Below are 20,769 nucleotides of genomic sequence, written 5' to 3' on the forward strand. Positions count from 1 at the left end.
TTACGAAAAGTCCTTTCACAATCTACGGATAGCCTGGACTGGAGTACGAGACTGGAGAGATTTAGATACATCACACATAAATATTATCAATTCACAGAAGTACTTTTGTTTAGAAGATTATTTATAATTATAACAACCAGATTGATATATCCCGGTATATTGGTAGATTGGTTCACCGATTGGAAAACCTTCCCAATGCTACAGTTTGTGTATTCTCTAATAATTGGCCTGATGACAGTAACAAAGAATCATGGAAATAATAGTTTCAAAGAAACATATGTTAATATGGTTCTAAAAATGGCCCAATCTCAGTATAAACATTAGGATTATTAATATATTCAATAAAATAAAAGTGCAAAATTCTCCAATCAGCCATTTTGACTGAAACGCCAATCAGAAGCGACCTAAGGAGTGACGTCATCAATCCATGACGTATTTCTTAGAGCAGCATATACAACCTCATTGACCGTAATCCATACATCCTCACCAAAGCGTTTGGAGGTTAAAAAAAAATGTTATTTCGCCACTAAACATTTATAACGTCCAGAAAATATTATTACACGATGTAAAGTAAATATTTATTTGTTATTAAATAAATAAAATGCTAAATAATATGATATTTCACCAAAAAACTTTTTTAATTATTTGGCTGAATGGAACTCTATCATTGCCATGCTGGCTGTCGTAACCAGAAAAAATTAAAAATTAAAAAGTAAAACCGGCGCTCGGTGATTTTCACTCAGAATTTGCATGTATCTAAATAATTCATCTTAAATTGCAACCGTGTGAGAGTTTTTGTATAAAATGATTTATTGTGATTAATGTTTGTTATGTATTTATCATCCCTAATCATAATACACAACCGAATAAACCGAATAATTTTAACCACGCATAGAAATGCGACCTTAGAAGAGGTCAAAAGAAGGAAAAAATGTAATATGAGTTTAGGTCAATTTCGCCAAAAAAAAATCTTTTTTTTGTTTTGTTTTTTCAATTTTTTAAAAGTATTTTTACATAAAAAATAAATGATATTGGTAAAGTTATCACTTAAAATTTATTTTTACATATTTTTTTTTCGTAAAACCTATTTTTTGCAAAGAGTTACTTGTCACTTTTTGACATCTATCAATAAGGATATTTTTAGACTACGTCCCATAGCAGCAACATCACCATCAAAAAGCCCTTTCACACTATGTAACAATAAAAACTAGGTTTTTTTTTAAATTAATATTATCTCTGAAACTAGGGGAATTTCAAAAAAGTTTATAGGATATTTTTGTCTCTAAATATGATTTCTAATACGCTGTTAAAATTATTCGGTTTCCTCATGTTACACCGTGTATATGGTGCTGAATTTACAATATCATTCGGATTCAAGGGAAAATTCGTAACTGTAAGTATGTAAACAATGTCTATCACCCTTCCACCAACTAATTAATGACGTCACAAATGGCTTGCGAGGCATTTTCGCGCGAGGTTTAAACTAGCTGTAAAAAAATGCAATTATTTATGTTAAATCTTATGAGTAGGTATAGCTGAAATATTGTGTTTTTCGGAACCAGTACAAGTGTACCGACAATAATAAAAGGGATTTCAAAATTTGTCATCAGGCCAATTAGTCACCGTTGCTATTCAAGTTGGTACTTACGCGACATCTCATCACTTGTCTCATCTTCGTTCGATTCTGGCTTAAGTAGGAGCTCTTCAACTGAAACAAACATACTATTTGTGGCTTGTGTCGACGACTCAGGGATCTCGCGTCCTCGCTCCGGTCCGGGTCGTGCCTAGTGCACCAGATCTCATAGTTCCGTGTGGCAACGCTGCCAGTGTTGTGGGGGAGATTGAGCTAGCGGCTGTGGGCCTTGATACTACATTTAATCATATAACACTTTAAACTCTCGCGTTTTGTACACATAATTACTTTCACAAACGGGTCTACTCAGTTGAAACGTCGGAACTTAAGGTAAAAATAATGAAAGTATATCGCGGTATAACTTTATATAAATGAATAATATCTTCGACATCTATAAGACAATTTATCGACGCGAATGTTGAAGGCGTTTAGAGCGCCATAGTAAACAATATCTGAACAAACTGTACTTCCATTTCCACTTGAACTACTGACTTGTACATGAAGCAGGTACTCACACAACAGCGGCTGACCCTCATCGCTCGCCCCGCCTCCGGCCGCCATGTTTAACTGGAGCATGTCATCTAGAGCAACAACACTATATTAAACCCCATGTCCTGCGCAGTAACCGGGACTGAGTGATTTGTATTAGCACAGAATAAATAATATTACTAGGTACAGAAGGTTCACTCTCTAACAAAACGCGTCTATTACGACAGATATGACCGTAAGGTGGCGCAAGCGCGATCAAGCATCCGTTCCGTAGCGGTGCGTGGCAACTACTACTGCTAGACACCGAAATTGGTGTGGGCCGCATGTACTTGTAGTGACGCAACGAAATCGCGGAGTGAGCCACGCCGGGTAAAGAGTTGATTAAGTCACAGGAGATTTATAGTACACTTGTTATCTAGAAGTAATTAATTTTCCACTCACATTTTTTACTGTTCTAAATGATAACATTAATTTTTTTACAATAGGTTCTATGTTATCCTAATGTCAATGTAACTGCACTCGGTGATTTAATGTGAAGTTCTGCGACAAAGTACGACAAGTGCGACAATTCTTGTCTTGTTAGACTTTAGCCGCGCGTTTGATAGTATATTGATTGATACCCGTGCTACTTAAAAGGACGGCTCCGGATTTTCTGAGTCACTTTGTAGATGGTTCTATTCCTATTTCTCAGACAGAAACCCATTAGTTGAATGCCCAAACGACGAAGGTAAAATTGCTTGCTCATCACCCCGTATGCTCGACAGAGGACTTATCCAAGGGTCAATATTGGGTCCGACTGTATACAGTCTGTACACTGCGTGCCTTTTCGATTCGTACCACATGTATGCAGATGACACGCAGCTAATGAAGCATATACGCTCCACTAAAACTGACGTCTCACTCGCAATATCGCAAATTAAGTACTTAATCAAAAGGTAAAGGATTTTATCATATACAGACCTTGAGACCCTTTAGGATGGTGCCACTCCTCGGGGCCCAGCACCAGCTCGTCCTTGACCTCGTGGTCGGTATGCAACGGGTTCACTCCTCTCAGCACGCTGTCCTCGCACTCCCGCTCTTCCTTCACACACGCCTCTTCAGGCTCCGTCTTCACACACACCTCTCCCGGCTCCGTCTTCACACACACCTCTCCGGGCTCCGTCTTCACACACAACTCTCCGGGCTCTGTCTTCACACACACCTCTCCGGACTCCGTCTTCACAGACAGCGCCTCTGCCTCCTTAACGTGTGCTGTCTCAAGAGACATGTTGTGCACTATAGCTGTAGTTACTGGTCCTGATAACACCTGCAATGCATTAACAATCAACAAAACAAGAATGTTGATGTACAGTCAGAAGCAGAGATAAATGACCCCCCCCCCCCCCCCCTTGCATACACTGTTTGTATGCAGGGGGCAAACTACAAGAAATGTCCAAGATGACTTGTGTTGACCAAAACAACAAACCAGGAAGGTCTATGATATACAGGGCGATAAATCCAAATGGGTCAGTATGGAGAAGTCAGAAACTATGAGAGATAGCGAAATCTGTTCTTAGGAACCATGGCTTTTTTTTATATGGCTTCGATTTTAGATTTAATAATAATGACATTCAAACTTTTTTTTGCTATGACATCTTGTAACATTAGACTGAAATGCCCACAATTTAAATCATTTGCAAAATGTTGTCATTAATATGAATCGCTCATCATTATGAATCATTTATCTGAATAGACCACTTATGCATATCTTTTCTGCATCGATATTATGCATTACAAATTGCGTTTATTTAAAATTAGAATGCATTCGTTCAGCGGGCGTGCCAATTTATTTAAAATTTTAAAATGGAACACTTAATAACTTTTTGTTTTCTTGGTACTACACGCGATTACATAAAGAATATTGAGCAGGTTCGATTCCCGGTTAGGTATGAGAGATTTAAAAAAGTTTGAATGTCATTATTATTAAATCTAAAATCGAAGCCTGGTATGGTTCCTAAGAACAGATTTCGCTATTTCTCATAGTTTCTGACTTCTCCATTCTGACCCATTTGGATTGATCGCCCTGTATATACTGGGAGCCCCACCAGGAACCCAAAAGATTTAACTGAAGTCAAAAAAGGCAAATAACATGACATATCAATTTAAAAATTTCAAAAAATGTCAATAAATCTTTGGTATCTACATAAAAAAATATTTTTTTGGAATATCAGATTTATTTTTTATTTTTATTTATTTATTTAACCAACTTTACATTGACAGTTAAACCAAACATGCAAGTTATGGGTTACAAACATATGTACTTAAAACTAATTATACTAGACTTATCACTAAATTTACCTAATTAATACTAATAGTTGTGGGCGTAGATATTGACTCTAGATAGCGGGCTGCCGTGGCTAGGAATTTCGGTTCTGTTTGTGAGAATAAGTCAAGAGTGGGATTATGTAAAATAATATTATTAATGTGGTTAAGTGCGACATATAGTGGACTAGTGACTAGTGTCATTGTGCTGGTCTTGGGAATTACGAATAGGGGTGAATTGCGAGGTCTGAGAGTAGTTCTAACAAATAGTGATGGTACCTTAAAATGAATATATTCTAGTCGCAATGGATTAACCCATTATAGACTGAGTTTTTTTGAGGTGTCCAATTTTTGTGATTTTTTAATATGTTCTTTATTAGAGCATATGTAACGAAGTTTTAGTAATAAAAAAATTTTGAGACCTTTCGTTTTGAAAAAAAAACGCTGGTACCATGTGGGACCGCTAGGCACGTACTGAGGTAAAAATTTGGAAATACTATGAAATTAATAAGAGTACAAATATGTTTATATTATTTATTTAATAAATCAGCCTCTTCGGTTGCAACTTAATAACATACAGTACGTGTGCTTTACTATATTTATTTAATAAATGAGATTCCGAGACGTTACAAAAATACTTTACTTTACATGAAATTGGTAGTTGCATGCAGCACATAATCCTACATCACATTTCGAGCATTCCAATCTCGACCGAGCCTGACAGTTCTCGTACGCACATCTTCGTCGCTTCTGAGAAGGAATGAGAAGGTGGTTTTGACCATTGTACCTTATGGCGTCACTGACACGGCTGTCAGTTCGGGAATATTTAGATGTTGGCAGACATCCACTCCAAATCCAATTGACCAGCTGCATTTCCTGCTTTTGTTGATAAGACCCAAGCATTACAAATAGAGGCATCTAAAAAGTAGGTAAATATAGACCACCACTACTTTTTACCTCCCATCCCAACGCGATATGTGTCGATATTTTGATCCATCAGATCTGTGCCACCCATGTGTCGATTGTACTCTGTAAATATTGCTGGGCGTGATACGCTGATGTTTTTCTTCTCTGCTGCACTGTATCTGCCTACGTTAGATACAGGAGCTACGCCATGGACAGTAGACATCGGAGCCACGACCGAGTTATCCTTCCAACGAACAACAATAATGTCATCTAAAATATGACAAAACTTTATACAAAACGATAAAATATGATTATTAAATAATACTTCATCTTGATCTTTCGATAAAATGTCAAATCACTATCGTGTATTACTAAAACCAATAAAACTACTTAATAGATAAAAAACGAAAGGTTGACGAAAATATCGCACGGGAATCGCCTAGCGATCCCGTACGGTACCAGTAACTTTAACACGCGGTAGTTATAATATTTATATCTACCGGCACTAGTTAAATAAATTAAACTAAAGCAATGTTACTAAATTAAACGATTTTGCAATAACATTTGTTATTTATCTGTTAGTAAACCAAATATTGTAACTTACTTGAACGGCGTAAACATTTTTCCGCGAAATTTGCGATGCACCTACTTTGACCTTCAATCACACGCAACTGATGTAAATAAGTACTGTTTTAGGTTAACAATCGGCAGCGTTATGTCTCCTAGATCAACTTTCGCCAATAAGAGCCCGTCTTACGCGTCGCAATTTGGCCAATCACGCGAAAATAAAAGTCGCAAATAAATGGTACCATATGGTACCGCTAGTCTATAATGGGTTAAATATTGAACCACGTATTAGTCTAAAAAAGTATTGATATCTAAAATGAATTTAATGAATAAATCAGTTTGTATGAGATGTAATTGTAATTGTAATTAGCCTTTATTATTGAAGTCAGTTGGTAGTATATATTAATTCGGTTTTATAACTTCAACTTCAACTCGTTCTTTGACGTAGGCCTCCTCCATAGATTTCCATTTTATTCTATCTTTTGCTGTTTGCATCCATTTACCTCCTCCTATTCTTTTTAGATCATTCGACCATCTAAACTTTTGTGGACCACTCTTTCTTTTATTATATCTTGGGCACCACTCTACAAGATCCTTTGTTCACTTATCTAGGGTTTCTCTCATCATATGGCCTGTCCAGCGCCATTTTTGTTCTTTTATTATTTTAGTTATTGTTTTTGTTTTTGATTTTGCCTTGATTATGGATAATTTGACTCTGTCTCTAAGTTTTATATTAAGTATGCTCCTTTCCATATGGTTTTGACACACATTAAGTTTTTGGTGCTGCTTTTTTGTAAGTCCCCAGGTTTGGCAACCGTAAGTTAATACTGGTATTATACAACTATTGAAAACTTTAAATTTCTGCCTTGTTGGTATTTCTTTTGCCTTAAAAACTTCTTACAAGGACCAAAACTTTCTCCATGCGTTTGTGGTTCTTTTCTCAAGTTCCTTATCTGTCTGGTCTTCAGGTGATATTATTTGCCCAAGGTATACATATTCATTAACATAGTCTATTTCATTTCCATTCACTATAATTTGCTCCTTAGTACTGTTCGTCATTAACTTTGTTTTTGACATATTCATAGAAAGGCCTGCCAGTTCACTTTGTGTGTTTAAATCGTCTAACATAGTTTTCAGCTCTGAAGGGTTATCTGTTACCAGTATGAGGTCATCTGCGAACCGTAGGTGATTGGGTCTTCTGCCTTTAATATTGAGACCAAAGTTTTCCCAATTCATGCGTCTAAACACGCTTTCCAGGACGGCAGTAAATATTTTTGGTGATAAGGGATCGCCCTGACGGACACCTTTCTTTATAGGAAACTCCTTGCCTGTTCGCTCTAGTTTAATCCTAGCCGTGCTGTTTGAGTAGATTTCTTTTATAATTCTAATATATTTTTATGTGATTCCTTGTTCTTTAAGTGATTTCCATATCTCGTCATGCTTAAGGGAGTCAAAAGCCTTATTGTAGTCTACAAATGCTACATAATATTTCAGCCTATATTCGTGGCATTTTTCTATTATCTGTTTGATGACTAGAATATGATCGATTGTAGAAAAATTCTTTCTAAATCTGGCTTGCTCCCTTGGCTGGTTTTCTTCCAAGATTTTTGTGACACGTCCTAATAATAATATTGAAAAAACCTTGTATAAATTACTCATCAAGCTTATTGGTCTGTAATTGTTCATTTCAGTTTTGTCTCCTTTCTTGTGTAGAAGAGTAATTGTGGTCTTGGTCCATTGTTCAGGTATAGTTTCATTTTCCAAAATTTCATGAGATAGTGAGTTTGTCATTAAGTAGTTTAACCTTTTGAACGCCAAACGGCGCATCGATTTGCCGTGCCACTGACGCCATGGGGGTAAAATTTAGTTTTGTGAATAAATAATGCCAACCTAAAACGGTCTACGTCAAATGCCGTCTTTGGCGTCGTTGTCACGATTTTGCGTTGACTTCAAAATGTTAAATGTAAAAAAAAACATTACCAAAAACAACTATTTTATTTATAAAAAGTGTACTTCAGGTAGTGTTTTGACTGTCACTGTCGCGCAACGCAAGTCCTTCAGATTCTTCATGAGCATGTTGTCATTTAAAAAGACAAGAATGTTTAATTCATACAAAACAATAACATTTATGTCAAACCTACTACTATGCACCATCCTGTCCCACAAAACTGTGTCACAACTGTCTAACATTATTCTTTATTCATCTGATAGGGTGGATGTGCACAGTGTTTTAAGATATCCAGAAGAAGGGTTTCTAAGACAACATTAAGAAATCAGTCGGCGAAAATTCGGAGAAATAGGCGCGTTATGAAGTACAGTATAGCACAGTATTATTGATTCTGTGATCACAGTCGGGTCTCAGCGACGCAACGTGTTTATTCTTAGGTAGTTGGAAAAAGCCATTTATGTTCAGAATAAACAGATATACATAACAAATACAGTTAACAGTATGTAATACACACCTATCTGTGTATGCTTTATCTTCTAACACACGAGCACGACCAACAGGACTCGAAAACAACGAACTCAATAATACATTAACAAATTAACAACAAATCTAACCTCAAATCAAACATTTTGACAGTTTGATTTGACATTATCTCACTAGCTACAGATAAGAAAAGGATGCGCGTAGCGCGTACCCTTAGATATAATATTCCTAAAGATGGACAGCCGTATTCATAGGACCAAAAAAAAAAGGCATGTCTGTGGTAATCTGTCATCCATCTGTCATCTGTGTGTTGCATTTTTATTTTGGCCACATTTTTGCATTATATTTGGGGTTAGGCAAAGGACTGTTGCGTTGTTAATCAAAACAATCACGAAGCTTGTTTTATTTACTTTTTGATACATCTCCTGTAATTGTAAATTTAACTTTTTGTCAATTAAATTTATATTTCATAAAGACATTCCGTTCTGGGAGTTTGTCATTTGTCATCTTTGGTCAAACGAAGAGCGGCGGCGGATTGACGAGTACGAGTACATACGAACAACGTAGCGGTTGCCGTGATGGACGTGATGCATGCGTGTCTCTGCTGCCTGCGGTGTGCTCCGCACAAGGACCTGACGACGCCGTACACACATGCCGGCAAAACGGAGATATATGCCGACATGATCAAAGAGAGCTTTGATATACATGTAAGTACTACTACTTTAATAGTGGAGTAATAGCAATCTAATTGAAAACTAGAAACAATAATAAAATTCACGATTACTATATGTATAATTCGTTTTCTTTGTTAATTAATGTACTATTTAACTTGCAGCTGGTACTAGGCGGCTCGGGCTCGTGCGGCATCTGCTCGGCGTGCGTGGGCCGCCTGCGAGACGCGAGCGACTTCAAGCTGCAAGTGCAGCGCAGCCAGGCGGAGCTGCAGGCACTGCTTGTTAAAGGTTGGCTTGAACAACTAATTTTAATTATCTGTTATTCATGTATGTTTGGTGTGTAAAGAAAATAATAATCTAAATTGAAATTTTATTTTGAAAATCACATTGAATGTATAGGTTACTGATATATGCTACTACACAACATCTATTAGTCAATTTTCTTCAGTTTAGGAATACTTTTTAAACGTTTTTGGGTTCCTAACCCATATTACCTATTACCAAATTGTCTGTCAGCATACTCTACCTCAAGGACTACAGTGGTAGAAAGTTGAAATTCTCTTAGTTTGTCTTTATTATTAAATAACATTGCTTGTGTTGTTCAGCGGAGTCTGCAGCCAAAGTTGAGCTGGCTGATGATGGCGCGGATGATGATTCAGTGTTTGATGTGTTATGTAAGTACTTGCTTGCTTGCTACTTAAATTTTTTCACATCAGCTATTCGGAAAAGGCCTTTTTCTTCCCCGCTAGGAGGGATCAAAATGGCACTTTTCCTCCCTGCTAGGGGGGATCAAAGTGGCACTTTTCTGTTCTAGGACACTGTTTCTGTTATTTTTTGCATTCTCTTTTTAGCTTGAATAATATTTTGAAACATAATAATTGTGTCAACACTAAGATTTTTTTAATTTCCTCATAGTTGATGTGAAAAGCAGCATGTGTCACACGGTATCAAAATTATTTCGTCTTGGGCGTTAACACTTGATTCCCTCATTACGCTCAGGATTCTACTTTAGAATCCCTCACTACATTCGGGATTCTATTGTAGAAATGACACTTTACGGTTTATTATGATCTGACCTCATGTGACGATATTTAAAAAAGAAAAATATATATGGATATGTTAGATTTCCTGATAAGATAAGATAAGATAATGATTTATTTGCATAAACATGGTACATAAGTTGACATAATTGGTATAAGTATTAGGCAGTATCACATGTTTAGCCAAGGGCAGCATGCAAATATTGATCTTAAAATTAAACTATTTACATTATGTACATTAACAATCAATTATTTACATTACATCCATTTTCCATTACAACTATAAATTAAATTGAATATACATTTTATCACCATTTTACATAAATTACACATTATAAATATTTAAATGTCCAAATTCATTAATCAAATTATAATACCTACTTACATCATTCGTCCAAAAATTCTTTTATTGTATAAAAACATTTATTTATCAGCCATTTCTTTAATTTTGTCATAAATAATGTGTCTTGCAGTTTACGCAATTCTTCTGGTAACTTATTATATACAGTGATGCTCATGCTGTAACAGTTATTTTTAAATAAAGCAGTTGAGCATGATGGCATTAACAATTTACTCTCATCTTTTTGCCTAAGTCGTTGATTGCGATTTAGTGTTGTATATGATGAGAGCTCTTTCCGTACATAACATGCTAATTCAAAAATGTATAGGCCAGTTAGTGTAAGCAGTCCTAGTTTTTGGAATAAGGGTTTACAGGAGTCCCTGGGTCCGTAGCCACATACTGCTCTTACACATTTTTTCTGTATAAGAAAAGCTTTAATAAAATCTGTTGAATTGCCCCATATAAGAATACCATATTTTAAGACTGATGTTACATAGCCGTGATATGCGAGCAGTGCTGTCTTTTCTCCTGCGACCAACCTCACTTGTTTAAGAGCAAAAACAAATTTTCCGAGTTTATCACATACAACTTTTATGTGCGCTTTCCAAGAACAGTGTTGGTCTAATGTAATTCCTAGAAATTTCGTTTCATCTACTCGTTGTATTTCTTCACATTGACATAATATCTTAAGGTCTACTTTTTGTGTTTTGTAGTTATGGAATTGAATGTAACAGGTTTTTGAGACATTGGCTTTTAAATTATTTTTATTTAACCACATGTCAATAGATTTTATGGTGTCGTTTATTTTATCCTCATATGAGTTTGTCTTGTCTTCGTCTGGTATGATAACAGCTATGTCGTCAGCAAAGAGGGACATCGGATAAGATATCTCTTTAGGAAGATCGTTAATATAGATAAGGAATAAGAGGGGCCCCAGCACGCTCCCTTGTGGGACTCCACTTTTATTTTGTCTATATGTTGACCAATAAACTGCAATTTCGTTATTTTCGTTGATTTTATCTAGTTCGACACACTGTACTCTATTGTTTAGGTAACTCTCGATCCATTTTAGAGCATTGCCTCTTATTCCATAGCATTCACATTTACGGAGCAATATTGACCACCCTAAAACCCTTTGTACGGTTTGTTTTGATGGTTGCACTATGGTTGTCAATATGATTATATGGCATTTCAAACTGTTTAGTAAAGTCCGTTTTTTCCATTAAAGATTATACAAGTTGTACTGCACCGATGTGTGGCGACCTGACTCTTCGTGAATGCTTCATAAAGCGGTGTTTGTTTTGATGTTTATATAATTAAGTTTTGCTTCAGATGAAGAGCCCGTACTGGTGGATCAGTCAGAGGTCGGCGAAGAGAAGACCAAGGAACTCATGGGTTAGTTCATGTTTTAATATGTACACAGTGTGGAAAAACAACAGATTTTAAATTTTTTCTTCAATTTCGCTTGTCTAAAAATATTCTTGAGTACTAAATATTCGATTTTATGCTACAGACGAGTGTAAGACCTAATGTTTCTTGGATAAATGTTATCATTAACATTAACTGTATTAACTAGCATGTAGAAAAAAATAGCGAGTGTTTATTTTTTGGAAGTTTTACTCGGTTTGATTCCCAGTGGAGACCAGCAAAATTTAAAAATCTTTGAATGCAGTTTTGTTACTTTTTAAAAATAAAGGAATGTCTCCTTTAAGTAAAATGAGCTAACTTGAAGATTTAAGGTAGTTTCCCTCCAGGGCCCGACTTATTTTTCTACACTATATATCATATTGAGCTTTTGTTGTTTAGCAGAGTCTGCGGCCAAATCTGAGCAGGCTGATGACGGCGCGGATGATGATTCAGTGTTCGATGTGTTATGTAAGTACTTGTCTGTTGACATAACTTTAATATATAACTATAAATACAATACTGTTGTCTTTGTAACTGCAAAGCTTTATATAAGCTTTATATTATTATATAAAGCTTTGCAGTTACTATAAGTATGCGTAATTACGATGGCAAATAAAATTGTTGCTATTTATTTATTTAATATTTATTGCACATAAGGAAATACACTGTACAAAAGGCGAACTTAATGCCATAGGGCATTCTCTACCAGTCAACCTTTAGGCAAAGCAGATAAGTTGTAGGCGGTGCAAAAACAAGTCTATCATTTTCCCTTGGTTTTGTTTTGGTAAATAAGAAAATAAGTTTATTTATTACTGTTAATTTAGAAATAAACAATTTGTTTATTTTATACCACACATTTGTAGTACACAAAAATATTCTTTTAAATATTTTATTGAGTACATGTAACACTTCTCCTTGTTATTGTTCCAGATGTAGACCCCCTCGTCAAGTCGGAGACGGATGATGTGATGAGTGACGGCGGCTCGTCAGCGGCGGGTTAGTGCTGTCATGTTGTCCTGCTCTTCTCCTTCCCGCTACTATACATTCATAGTGATATTCAGAGGATATCCGTGGTCGTATACGGTGTATATAATTTGAGTAAGAAAGGCGTAATTCGTCGTAGTCGTTACATATATCATCACAAATGTGGTTTTAGGGAAAACTAGCTAATTTACCGATATTCTTTCTATAGAGGCAAATGCATTGCTTAAAATTTGTGTTTCAGTGTGTTCGGAGGGCAGCGCCGCGCGCGCCAGGGACCAGCTCGCGATGGCTTGTGTCGTGGTGCTCGAGCGCCTCCGCGGCGACGTGACTCTTCACAATGAAGCCAAACCATACGGCTGCGAACACTGTGGCAAGCATTTCAGAAACAAGATTGTTTTAAGAAAACACATAGAAAACACACACTTGTCCACCGGACCAACAGCATTTGCTTGTGATTTTTGTAGTTCTACTTTTCAAACCAAATTTCTTGTAATCGAACACGTGAAAAACGAACATGGTGTTACAAATTTCATGTGTGCTGAATGTGAGTATACAACAAGTTCCAAGAAAAATTTGGTGACTCATTTAAAGAGTCACTCAGTTAAGAACAATTTTAATTGTAGTCACTGTAGTTACACGAGTTCGTGTAAAAGTGATTTACACAAACACCAAAGAATACACATGGCTGGAAAACCTTTTATGTGTAGCAACTGCAATTTCAAATGCAGTGTTCAATCAAATCTGCGACGTCACCAGAAGACGCACAACCGGAGACACCATACTGGCGAGAAACCATATACGTGCAGCTACTGTAATAAACAATATACTAATAGATCAAGCTTACAATATCATTTGACGGTACATACTGGGGCGAAGCCATTTCAATGTAGCCACTGTGATTACAAATGTAATGTGAAATCACACTTAATAACACACCAGAGGATGCACACTGGAGAAAAGCCTTACAAATGTAGTCATTGTGACTACAAATGCAGTGATAAATCAAATTTAAAATTACACCTGATGATACATACTGGGGCTAAGCCATTCAAATGTAGCTATTGCGACTACAGGTGCAGGCAGAGAGCAAACTTGTTAGCACACCAGAACATATATACCGGAGGCGGAGAGAAGCCGTTCAAATGTAATGATTGCGATTACAAGTGCAGGACTAGTTATAAGTTACGAACACACGAAAGGACACACACTGGCGAGAAACCTTTCACATGTATGCATTGTGATTACAAATTCAGTAATAAATCCAACCTACAACGTCACCAGAAGACGCATACTGGGACGAAGCCTAAAAAGTAATAATTGCAACTAACAAGTGCCTGACACAGCACCTGCGAGACACCTAAAACATGAATTACGTACCTAATTAAGAGGGTTGTGGAGGACCGCATCTCCATATAAACTTAGTCCTTGTATTCCTCTCTGGATGTTGCGATGCCAACTGCGGCTCGAGAAGGCGGTGTTAGAAAATATAAATAAGTAATTTATATTTCATTTTTATTACAAGAAGTAATTTAAATGATACATGTCCTTAATTTATAAATTAATATAATTAAAATATTTAATAAAAAAAAATAATTTTATTCTACACTTAAGATCTCTCCTTACCATTCTTATTCTCGCTACCTTATACAACGTTGCCTCCAGAATCTCGCGGACTAAATTGACAAGTCAATTTGCATAAATTATACCACAGAATAAATAATTATACCATATCTATACTACACTATTATACCTTCCTACCTTTCCCGCCTCCCTTAGTCGTTCTTCCCCGTCGCCCCCGTACCGCGCAGGCGAGGACTCATTTAAACGGTCGGTCTATAGTACTACCCTACAGAAAGGAAACTTCCTACCAAATCGAAGTTTGACAGCTGTTCAGGGTCGAATCATGCTGTCCCTTTCTAATATATGACACTATCCCTTTCAGCTATTTAGGGTTATCAAAATTCAAGCCATTATCTTATCTGTGGTCGTGCACGCAAAGGGACGTCAAGTTGTGACAACCCTATGATCTATGATTATGATATCATACATCGTCGAAAGTACGGGTATAATAAATGGGGTTGGCAACTGTCAAAGGTTTGCCTAGATGGCGCCATCATAGCTTGCCCCTTTTTCTATGAGATTTGGCTTAAAGAGCTGGCATCCAGGGTATTAAAAAAACAAAAATTTGACACAATTCTAGGGATTGACGGGGCAAGCTATGATGGCGCCATCTGCTAAAAACTTCCACCGGCCAACCCCATTGTAGGTACATTATGTCAGACAAAGAATAGTCTGCAGCGGATTTGATAGCCCACGCCGTGAAAGTGTTACGCAGTTATTTTAAACGTCAAACTTCTATGAATGACGTATAAATGACACTTGCACTATGTGGCCTATCAAATCCGCTGCAGACTTTGTTTGGTCCGACTCTATTTAAAGATCATGAATGACATTAAATTAAACTTTCACGATTATTAAATTGCACAACGGGACTTAATCACGTAATTAATGAAATGATTTATTTTTATTTCAGGCAACTGGCCCATACATTAAACCTTAAAACTAGCATACATATTATAAAAATATATTTTAAAACTAAACACTACAAATCACATTATGGCTAACCGATTATGTGCCGGAGACTAATTAATAAGGGGACTATTAAATAGGTAATTATTTTATATTCAATACAACATAAACACCCGTCATAGCGGAAACGCGTTGTATGAAGTTTTGTAAGTTTTTCCCGCGCGACAAATCTGAACAACATCAAATATAATTTTCCTTGTGGTTTTATGTAGGTACGGTTTTATCCTGTTTTGAAAGCGTTTCATACTTGCAGTTTATCTAAATAAAAATACACAATGACAGCAGTTTGTTTACTTTTCATAAGATAATGATAGTGTTAGTTCCACGGATGTAGAGTTTGATCGTACACCATATAACACTTCTTGTTATTGTTCCAGATGTAGACCCCCTCGTCAAGTCGGAGGCGGATGATGTGATGAGTGACGGCGGCTCGTCAGCGGCGGGTTAGTGCTGTCATGTTGTCCTGCTCTTCTCCTTCCCGCTACTATACATTAGTATGTAGAGAAAAAAGCGAATTTACCGATATTTTTCTATGGATGCAAATGCTTTGTTTATTTGTTTCAGTGTGTTCGGACGGCAGCGCCGCCCGCGCCAGGGAACAGCTCGCGATGGCTTGTTCCGTGGTGCTCGAGCGCCTCCGCGACGACGCGACTGTTCACAGTAGAGACAAGCCATTCTACTGTGAAAACTGTGGCGAGCATTTCAGAAGCAAGACTATTTTAAGAAAACACACACGTGTCGACCGGACCAAAACCATTTGCTTGTGTTTTTTGTAATTCTACGTTTCAAACCAAATTGCTTGTGATAGAACACGAGAAAAGCGAACATGGTTTTTCAAATTTCATGTGTGCTGAATGTGAGTATACAACAAGTAGCAAGAAAACTTTGGAGACTCATTTAAAGAGTCACTTTTTGGAGATTAATTTCAATTGTAGTCACTGTAGTTACACGAATTCGTGTAAAAGTGATTTACACAAACACCAAACAATACACTTTGCTGGAAATCCTATTAAGTGTAGCGACTATGATTCGAAATGCAAAAGTCACCAGAAGACGCACAACCGGAGAATACTACTCACTGGAAAAAAGCTTTACAAATGTAGTTATTGCGACTACAAAAGCAGTCATATTACTAGCGTACGAAGACATGAAGGGACACATACTGGCCAGAAACCATTTACGTGCAGCTACTGTGATAAAAAATTCATTCAGAAATCAGGCTTACTGAATCACCTGATGATACATACTGGGGCGAAGCCATTTCAATGTACCCACTGTGATTACAAATGTAATCGGAAATCACACTTAAAAATACACCAGCGGATATACACTGGAGAAAAGCCTTACAAATGTAGTGATTGTGACTACAAAAGCAGAAATAGTTCAGGCTTACGACTCCATGAAAAGACACATACTGGCGAGAAACCTTTTACATGTAGCTACTGTGATTACAAATGCATTCAGAGATCAAATTTAAAAATACACCAGAGAATACACGCTGAAGAAAAGCTTTACAAATGCAGTCATTGTGATTTTAAATGCAATAATAAATCTTACTTAAAAATACACACTGGAGAAAAGCCTTACAAATGTAGGCATTGTGACTACAATTGCAAGCATTGGACAAGCTTACGAAGACATGAAATGACACATACTGGCGAGAAGCCTTTTCAGTGTAGTCACTGCGATCACAAATTTCACTTAGAAAATCACCTGATGATACATACTGGGGCGAAGCAATTTCTATGTAGCCACTGTGATTACAAATGCTATAATAAATCACACTTAAAAAGACACCTGAGAATACACACTCGAGAAAAGCCTTACAAATGTAGTCCTTACGACTACAAGTGCAGTTTTAATTCTCTGTTACGAAAACACGAAAGGACACATGCTGACGAGAAGCCTCAGTGTAGCGACTATGATTTGAAATGCAAAAGTCACCAGAAGACGCACAACCAGAGGTACCAGAAAATACTCACTGAAAAAGGGCTTTACAAATGTAGTTATTGCGAATACAAAAGCAGTCATATTACTAGCGTACGAAGACATGAAGGAACACATACTGGTGAGAAACCATTTACGTGCAGCTATTGTGATTATAAATTCAGTCGTAAATCAAGCTTACGAGATCACCTGATGATACATACCGGGGCGAAGCCATTTCAATGTAGTCACTGTGATTACAAATGCATTCAGAAAACACACTTAATAAGACACCTGAGAATACATACTGGAGAAAAGCCTTACAAACGCAGTCATTGCGACTTTAAGTGCAGTGAAAAATCTTCCCTACGTCGTCACCAGAAGATGCATGCTGGGACGAAGCCTAAAAATTTGTAATTGTGACTACAAAGTGCAGCCTGAAACAGCACCTGCGAAGATACCAGATGATACACGGAAGCGAAGTCAAAAGGCGACATACCCTTCAACGTTCGTGTTGTAGTATAAGTTGCTCAGTGTAATCCTAAAACCTCCCTGGCAACACTTATTTTTTTTCCACTTTGTAGAATGGAGTAGGTATATACTTAGCAACAATTTGGAATAATTCAAATATATAATTGAGTATAATAAAACTGCTACGTTTTATTATACTCAATTATATATTTGAATTATTTATATTTTGTACTGAGCGGTATATGGTCGCGTATGGCTAGACTTATTTTCTTACCAAACAGATTCATCCCACTAAAGTAAATGAAAGAGTTTGTTGTTTGTCAATGGTCCCCATTTTGTGCAGAAATAATGTTTTGCCTTTTCCGTACTTACACTAAATTGGAATGTAGTTACATTAAAGTAAAATTGTAGAAATATGTGTATGTTTTTGTTAATTTAAGTGTATGTTTTTAGTTAGTTTATTTTTACGGTACTTGTTTGTGTTGTGAGACTGTAAGTTTGCATGCATACGCACACCCAAACTTGTTAATTCCAAAGTTGTAATGTTAACTTAGTTACTTCTAATTCTCATGAAGGTGAATTGTATAAATTCTTATGAGAAATAAATGATTTAAAACCAATTATTGTTAATTATTATTAAAGATGAATTATACAGTACTTATATAAAAGTGTAATTATTTATACATGCTTATACATTTACTAGATGTTGCCTGTTAGATAATTTGACAACATGCAACATGTTTTTCTACGCACTTTCAAGTTACATCACTCGTAAAACGTGTTCTCGAAATAAACCCTCTCACCCAACCCTCATAGAAGAAGAATTATCCTAAGTGCTAAAATTTAATTTAAATTATACAGTTAAATGCCTTTATATGAAGTAAAGTATCTTGATAAATTGAACCCCATTTTAACTCTGAAATATTTTTTACAGTACTCCCGGGAATGAGCACTTTCCGTGCCTATGTGGAAAGTTTGATGGGCCATATTTACTGTAAAACGTACGAATAGGTAATTCGCAACTCGGGTCGATTTAAAACACTCCCTTTGGTCGTGTTTTAATTTATCGCCACTCGATTCGAATTTAAGTACTACTATCCGCACTTGTATCGTAAATAACTATTCTTAACCCTCAGGTGTGGGGTGTTGTTGGATCAGGTATTTCATAAAAAATACATTGAATAGAATAATAATTTTTATTTATATACAGTGGTAGGTACTAAACGAAATTAATAACTATGTAGCTTAAATCTAAAATAGGCCGCTGAGGCATTGTACCAAGGATGCTGGCGGCATTTCCCCGCTGTATCGCAATGCTGATACGTTGTGCGAGGTAGCCGCCAGCTCTTCGGTCACCAGTTACGTCAACCAGACGCTTAGCGATTTCTGCGAACTACTTATGCGCGCTGGGACCCCATGGACCTAGAGTTTCAACTCCAAATGGTACAAACTGTATATATATTGTATGTAAATAAATGAGTTGTGTGATTAAAAAAAAATATTTCAGGATTACAAAGTCACTCTTTATACTATCACAACACGTAGCAGCCTCCAGACCTTCACGTAAATATCCCAATCTCTGTCACTCCAATATTACAAGAGCGAGAGAGAGGTTTTTCGTTAAATTTAAATGTACGGGATTGTTATGCCATTTAGGGTTCTTGCTAATTGGAGATTCTAAAGCGTAAGTATTGAACAACCAATTTAGCTAGGACCCTAAATCGCGGCGCGTGATGGTACCTTAAAATTACTTTAATATGAAGGTTCCCTCGTGATGTTTTCCTTCAGCAAGCGACTGGAAAATATCAAACGATGCTTCAAATGTACAGCTAGCAAAACTAGCTTAAGGTTCCGTCACACAGGCGCGTTTTCCGGGCGGGGCGTGAGCGTTTTATAAGTAAAATCCCCGCTCACGCCCCGCCCGGAAAACGCGCCTGTGTGACGAAGCCTTTAGCACCTCTGCATGTACCACGTGCCCGCACTTCTCTGAATCTGACCTGAGACGCCACGGGCCGGGCTGTCAGCACCGCTATCTGGGCACCCACAGTTTAGGGGAACCTCGACACGAGAAAAGAAGGGCTAAAAGCAGCATACCCTCCAACGCGAACGTTCCATATAAGGAGTATAAGGCTGCTCTTCCGTGTATCAACTAGGGTCTTCGCATTTGCTGTTTCAGGCTGTACCAGTGGGGAGAAAATCCTCCCTTCGATCATTCTCGGCTCCGTCCGGCTCAGCATTGCTCCGAGCAATTATTAGGGTTGGCACAACTTGACGTCCCTTTGCGTGCACGACCACAGATAATATAATGGCTTGAATTTTGACAACCCTAAACAGCCGACAGGGATAGCGTCATACATTAGAAAGGGACAGTATGTTTCGACCCTGAACCGCTGTCAAACTTCGGTTTTGTAGGAAGTGTCCTTTCTGTACGTTAGTACTATTATTTATTCTGTGGCTGTACTTGTTGCTATTGCTTTCGTGTTAGGCTCCGTCCCAGTATGCGTCGTTTGGTGACGTCCTAGGTTTGATTTATCACGACATTTATAATCACAGTGGCTACACCGAAAAGGCATTTCTACAGTATGTGCCCTTTCATGTTTTCGTAAGTTTGCCCTTTGGCTGCACTTATAATCGCAATGCTTACATGTTTACGACTTCTCTCCGGTGTGTGTTCGTTGGTGATCTAGAAAGCGCTTCTTCTGTTTGCATATGTAGTGGCAATCGCTACATTCAAATGTTTTCTTTCTAGGATGAGTCTTCAAGTGTCTGTTTAAGTGTAGTTTCTGACTGAATTTCTCATCACAGTAGCTACATTGAAATGGCTTTGCCCCAGTGTGTATTATCATCTGGTGTTTATTTAATATTGTTTTCCGACTGCATTTGAAATCGCAGTGACTACACTGAAAAGGCTTTTCGTCAGTATGTGTCATTTCATGAGATCGTAAGGTTGAGATTTGACTGCTCCTGTAATCGCAATGCTTACATTTGTACGGCTTCTCACCGGTGTGTAC

General features: G+C 37.2%; 1 protein-coding gene across 1 annotated transcript; it reads left to right on the plus strand.

The window, feature by feature from the left end:
• Positions 1-9,114: 9,114 nt before the first annotated feature.
• Positions 9,115-17,872, plus strand: LOC134800665 (uncharacterized). Its single transcript, XM_063773147.1, has 6 exons — positions 9,115-9,289; positions 9,607-9,675; positions 11,714-11,776; positions 12,188-12,256; positions 12,719-12,784; positions 15,926-17,872. Exons 1-6 carry the CDS (start codon positions 9,115-9,117, stop codon positions 16,135-16,137), a joined length of 654 nt encoding a protein of 217 aa, XP_063629217.1. The 3' UTR covers positions 16,138-17,872.
• Positions 17,873-20,769: the final 2,897 nt, after the last annotated feature.

Source organism: Cydia splendana, chromosome 20 (genome assembly GCF_910591565.1).
Source record: "Cydia splendana chromosome 20, ilCydSple1.2, whole genome shotgun sequence".
Lineage (NCBI taxonomy): Eukaryota > Metazoa > Arthropoda > Insecta > Lepidoptera > Tortricidae > Cydia > Cydia splendana.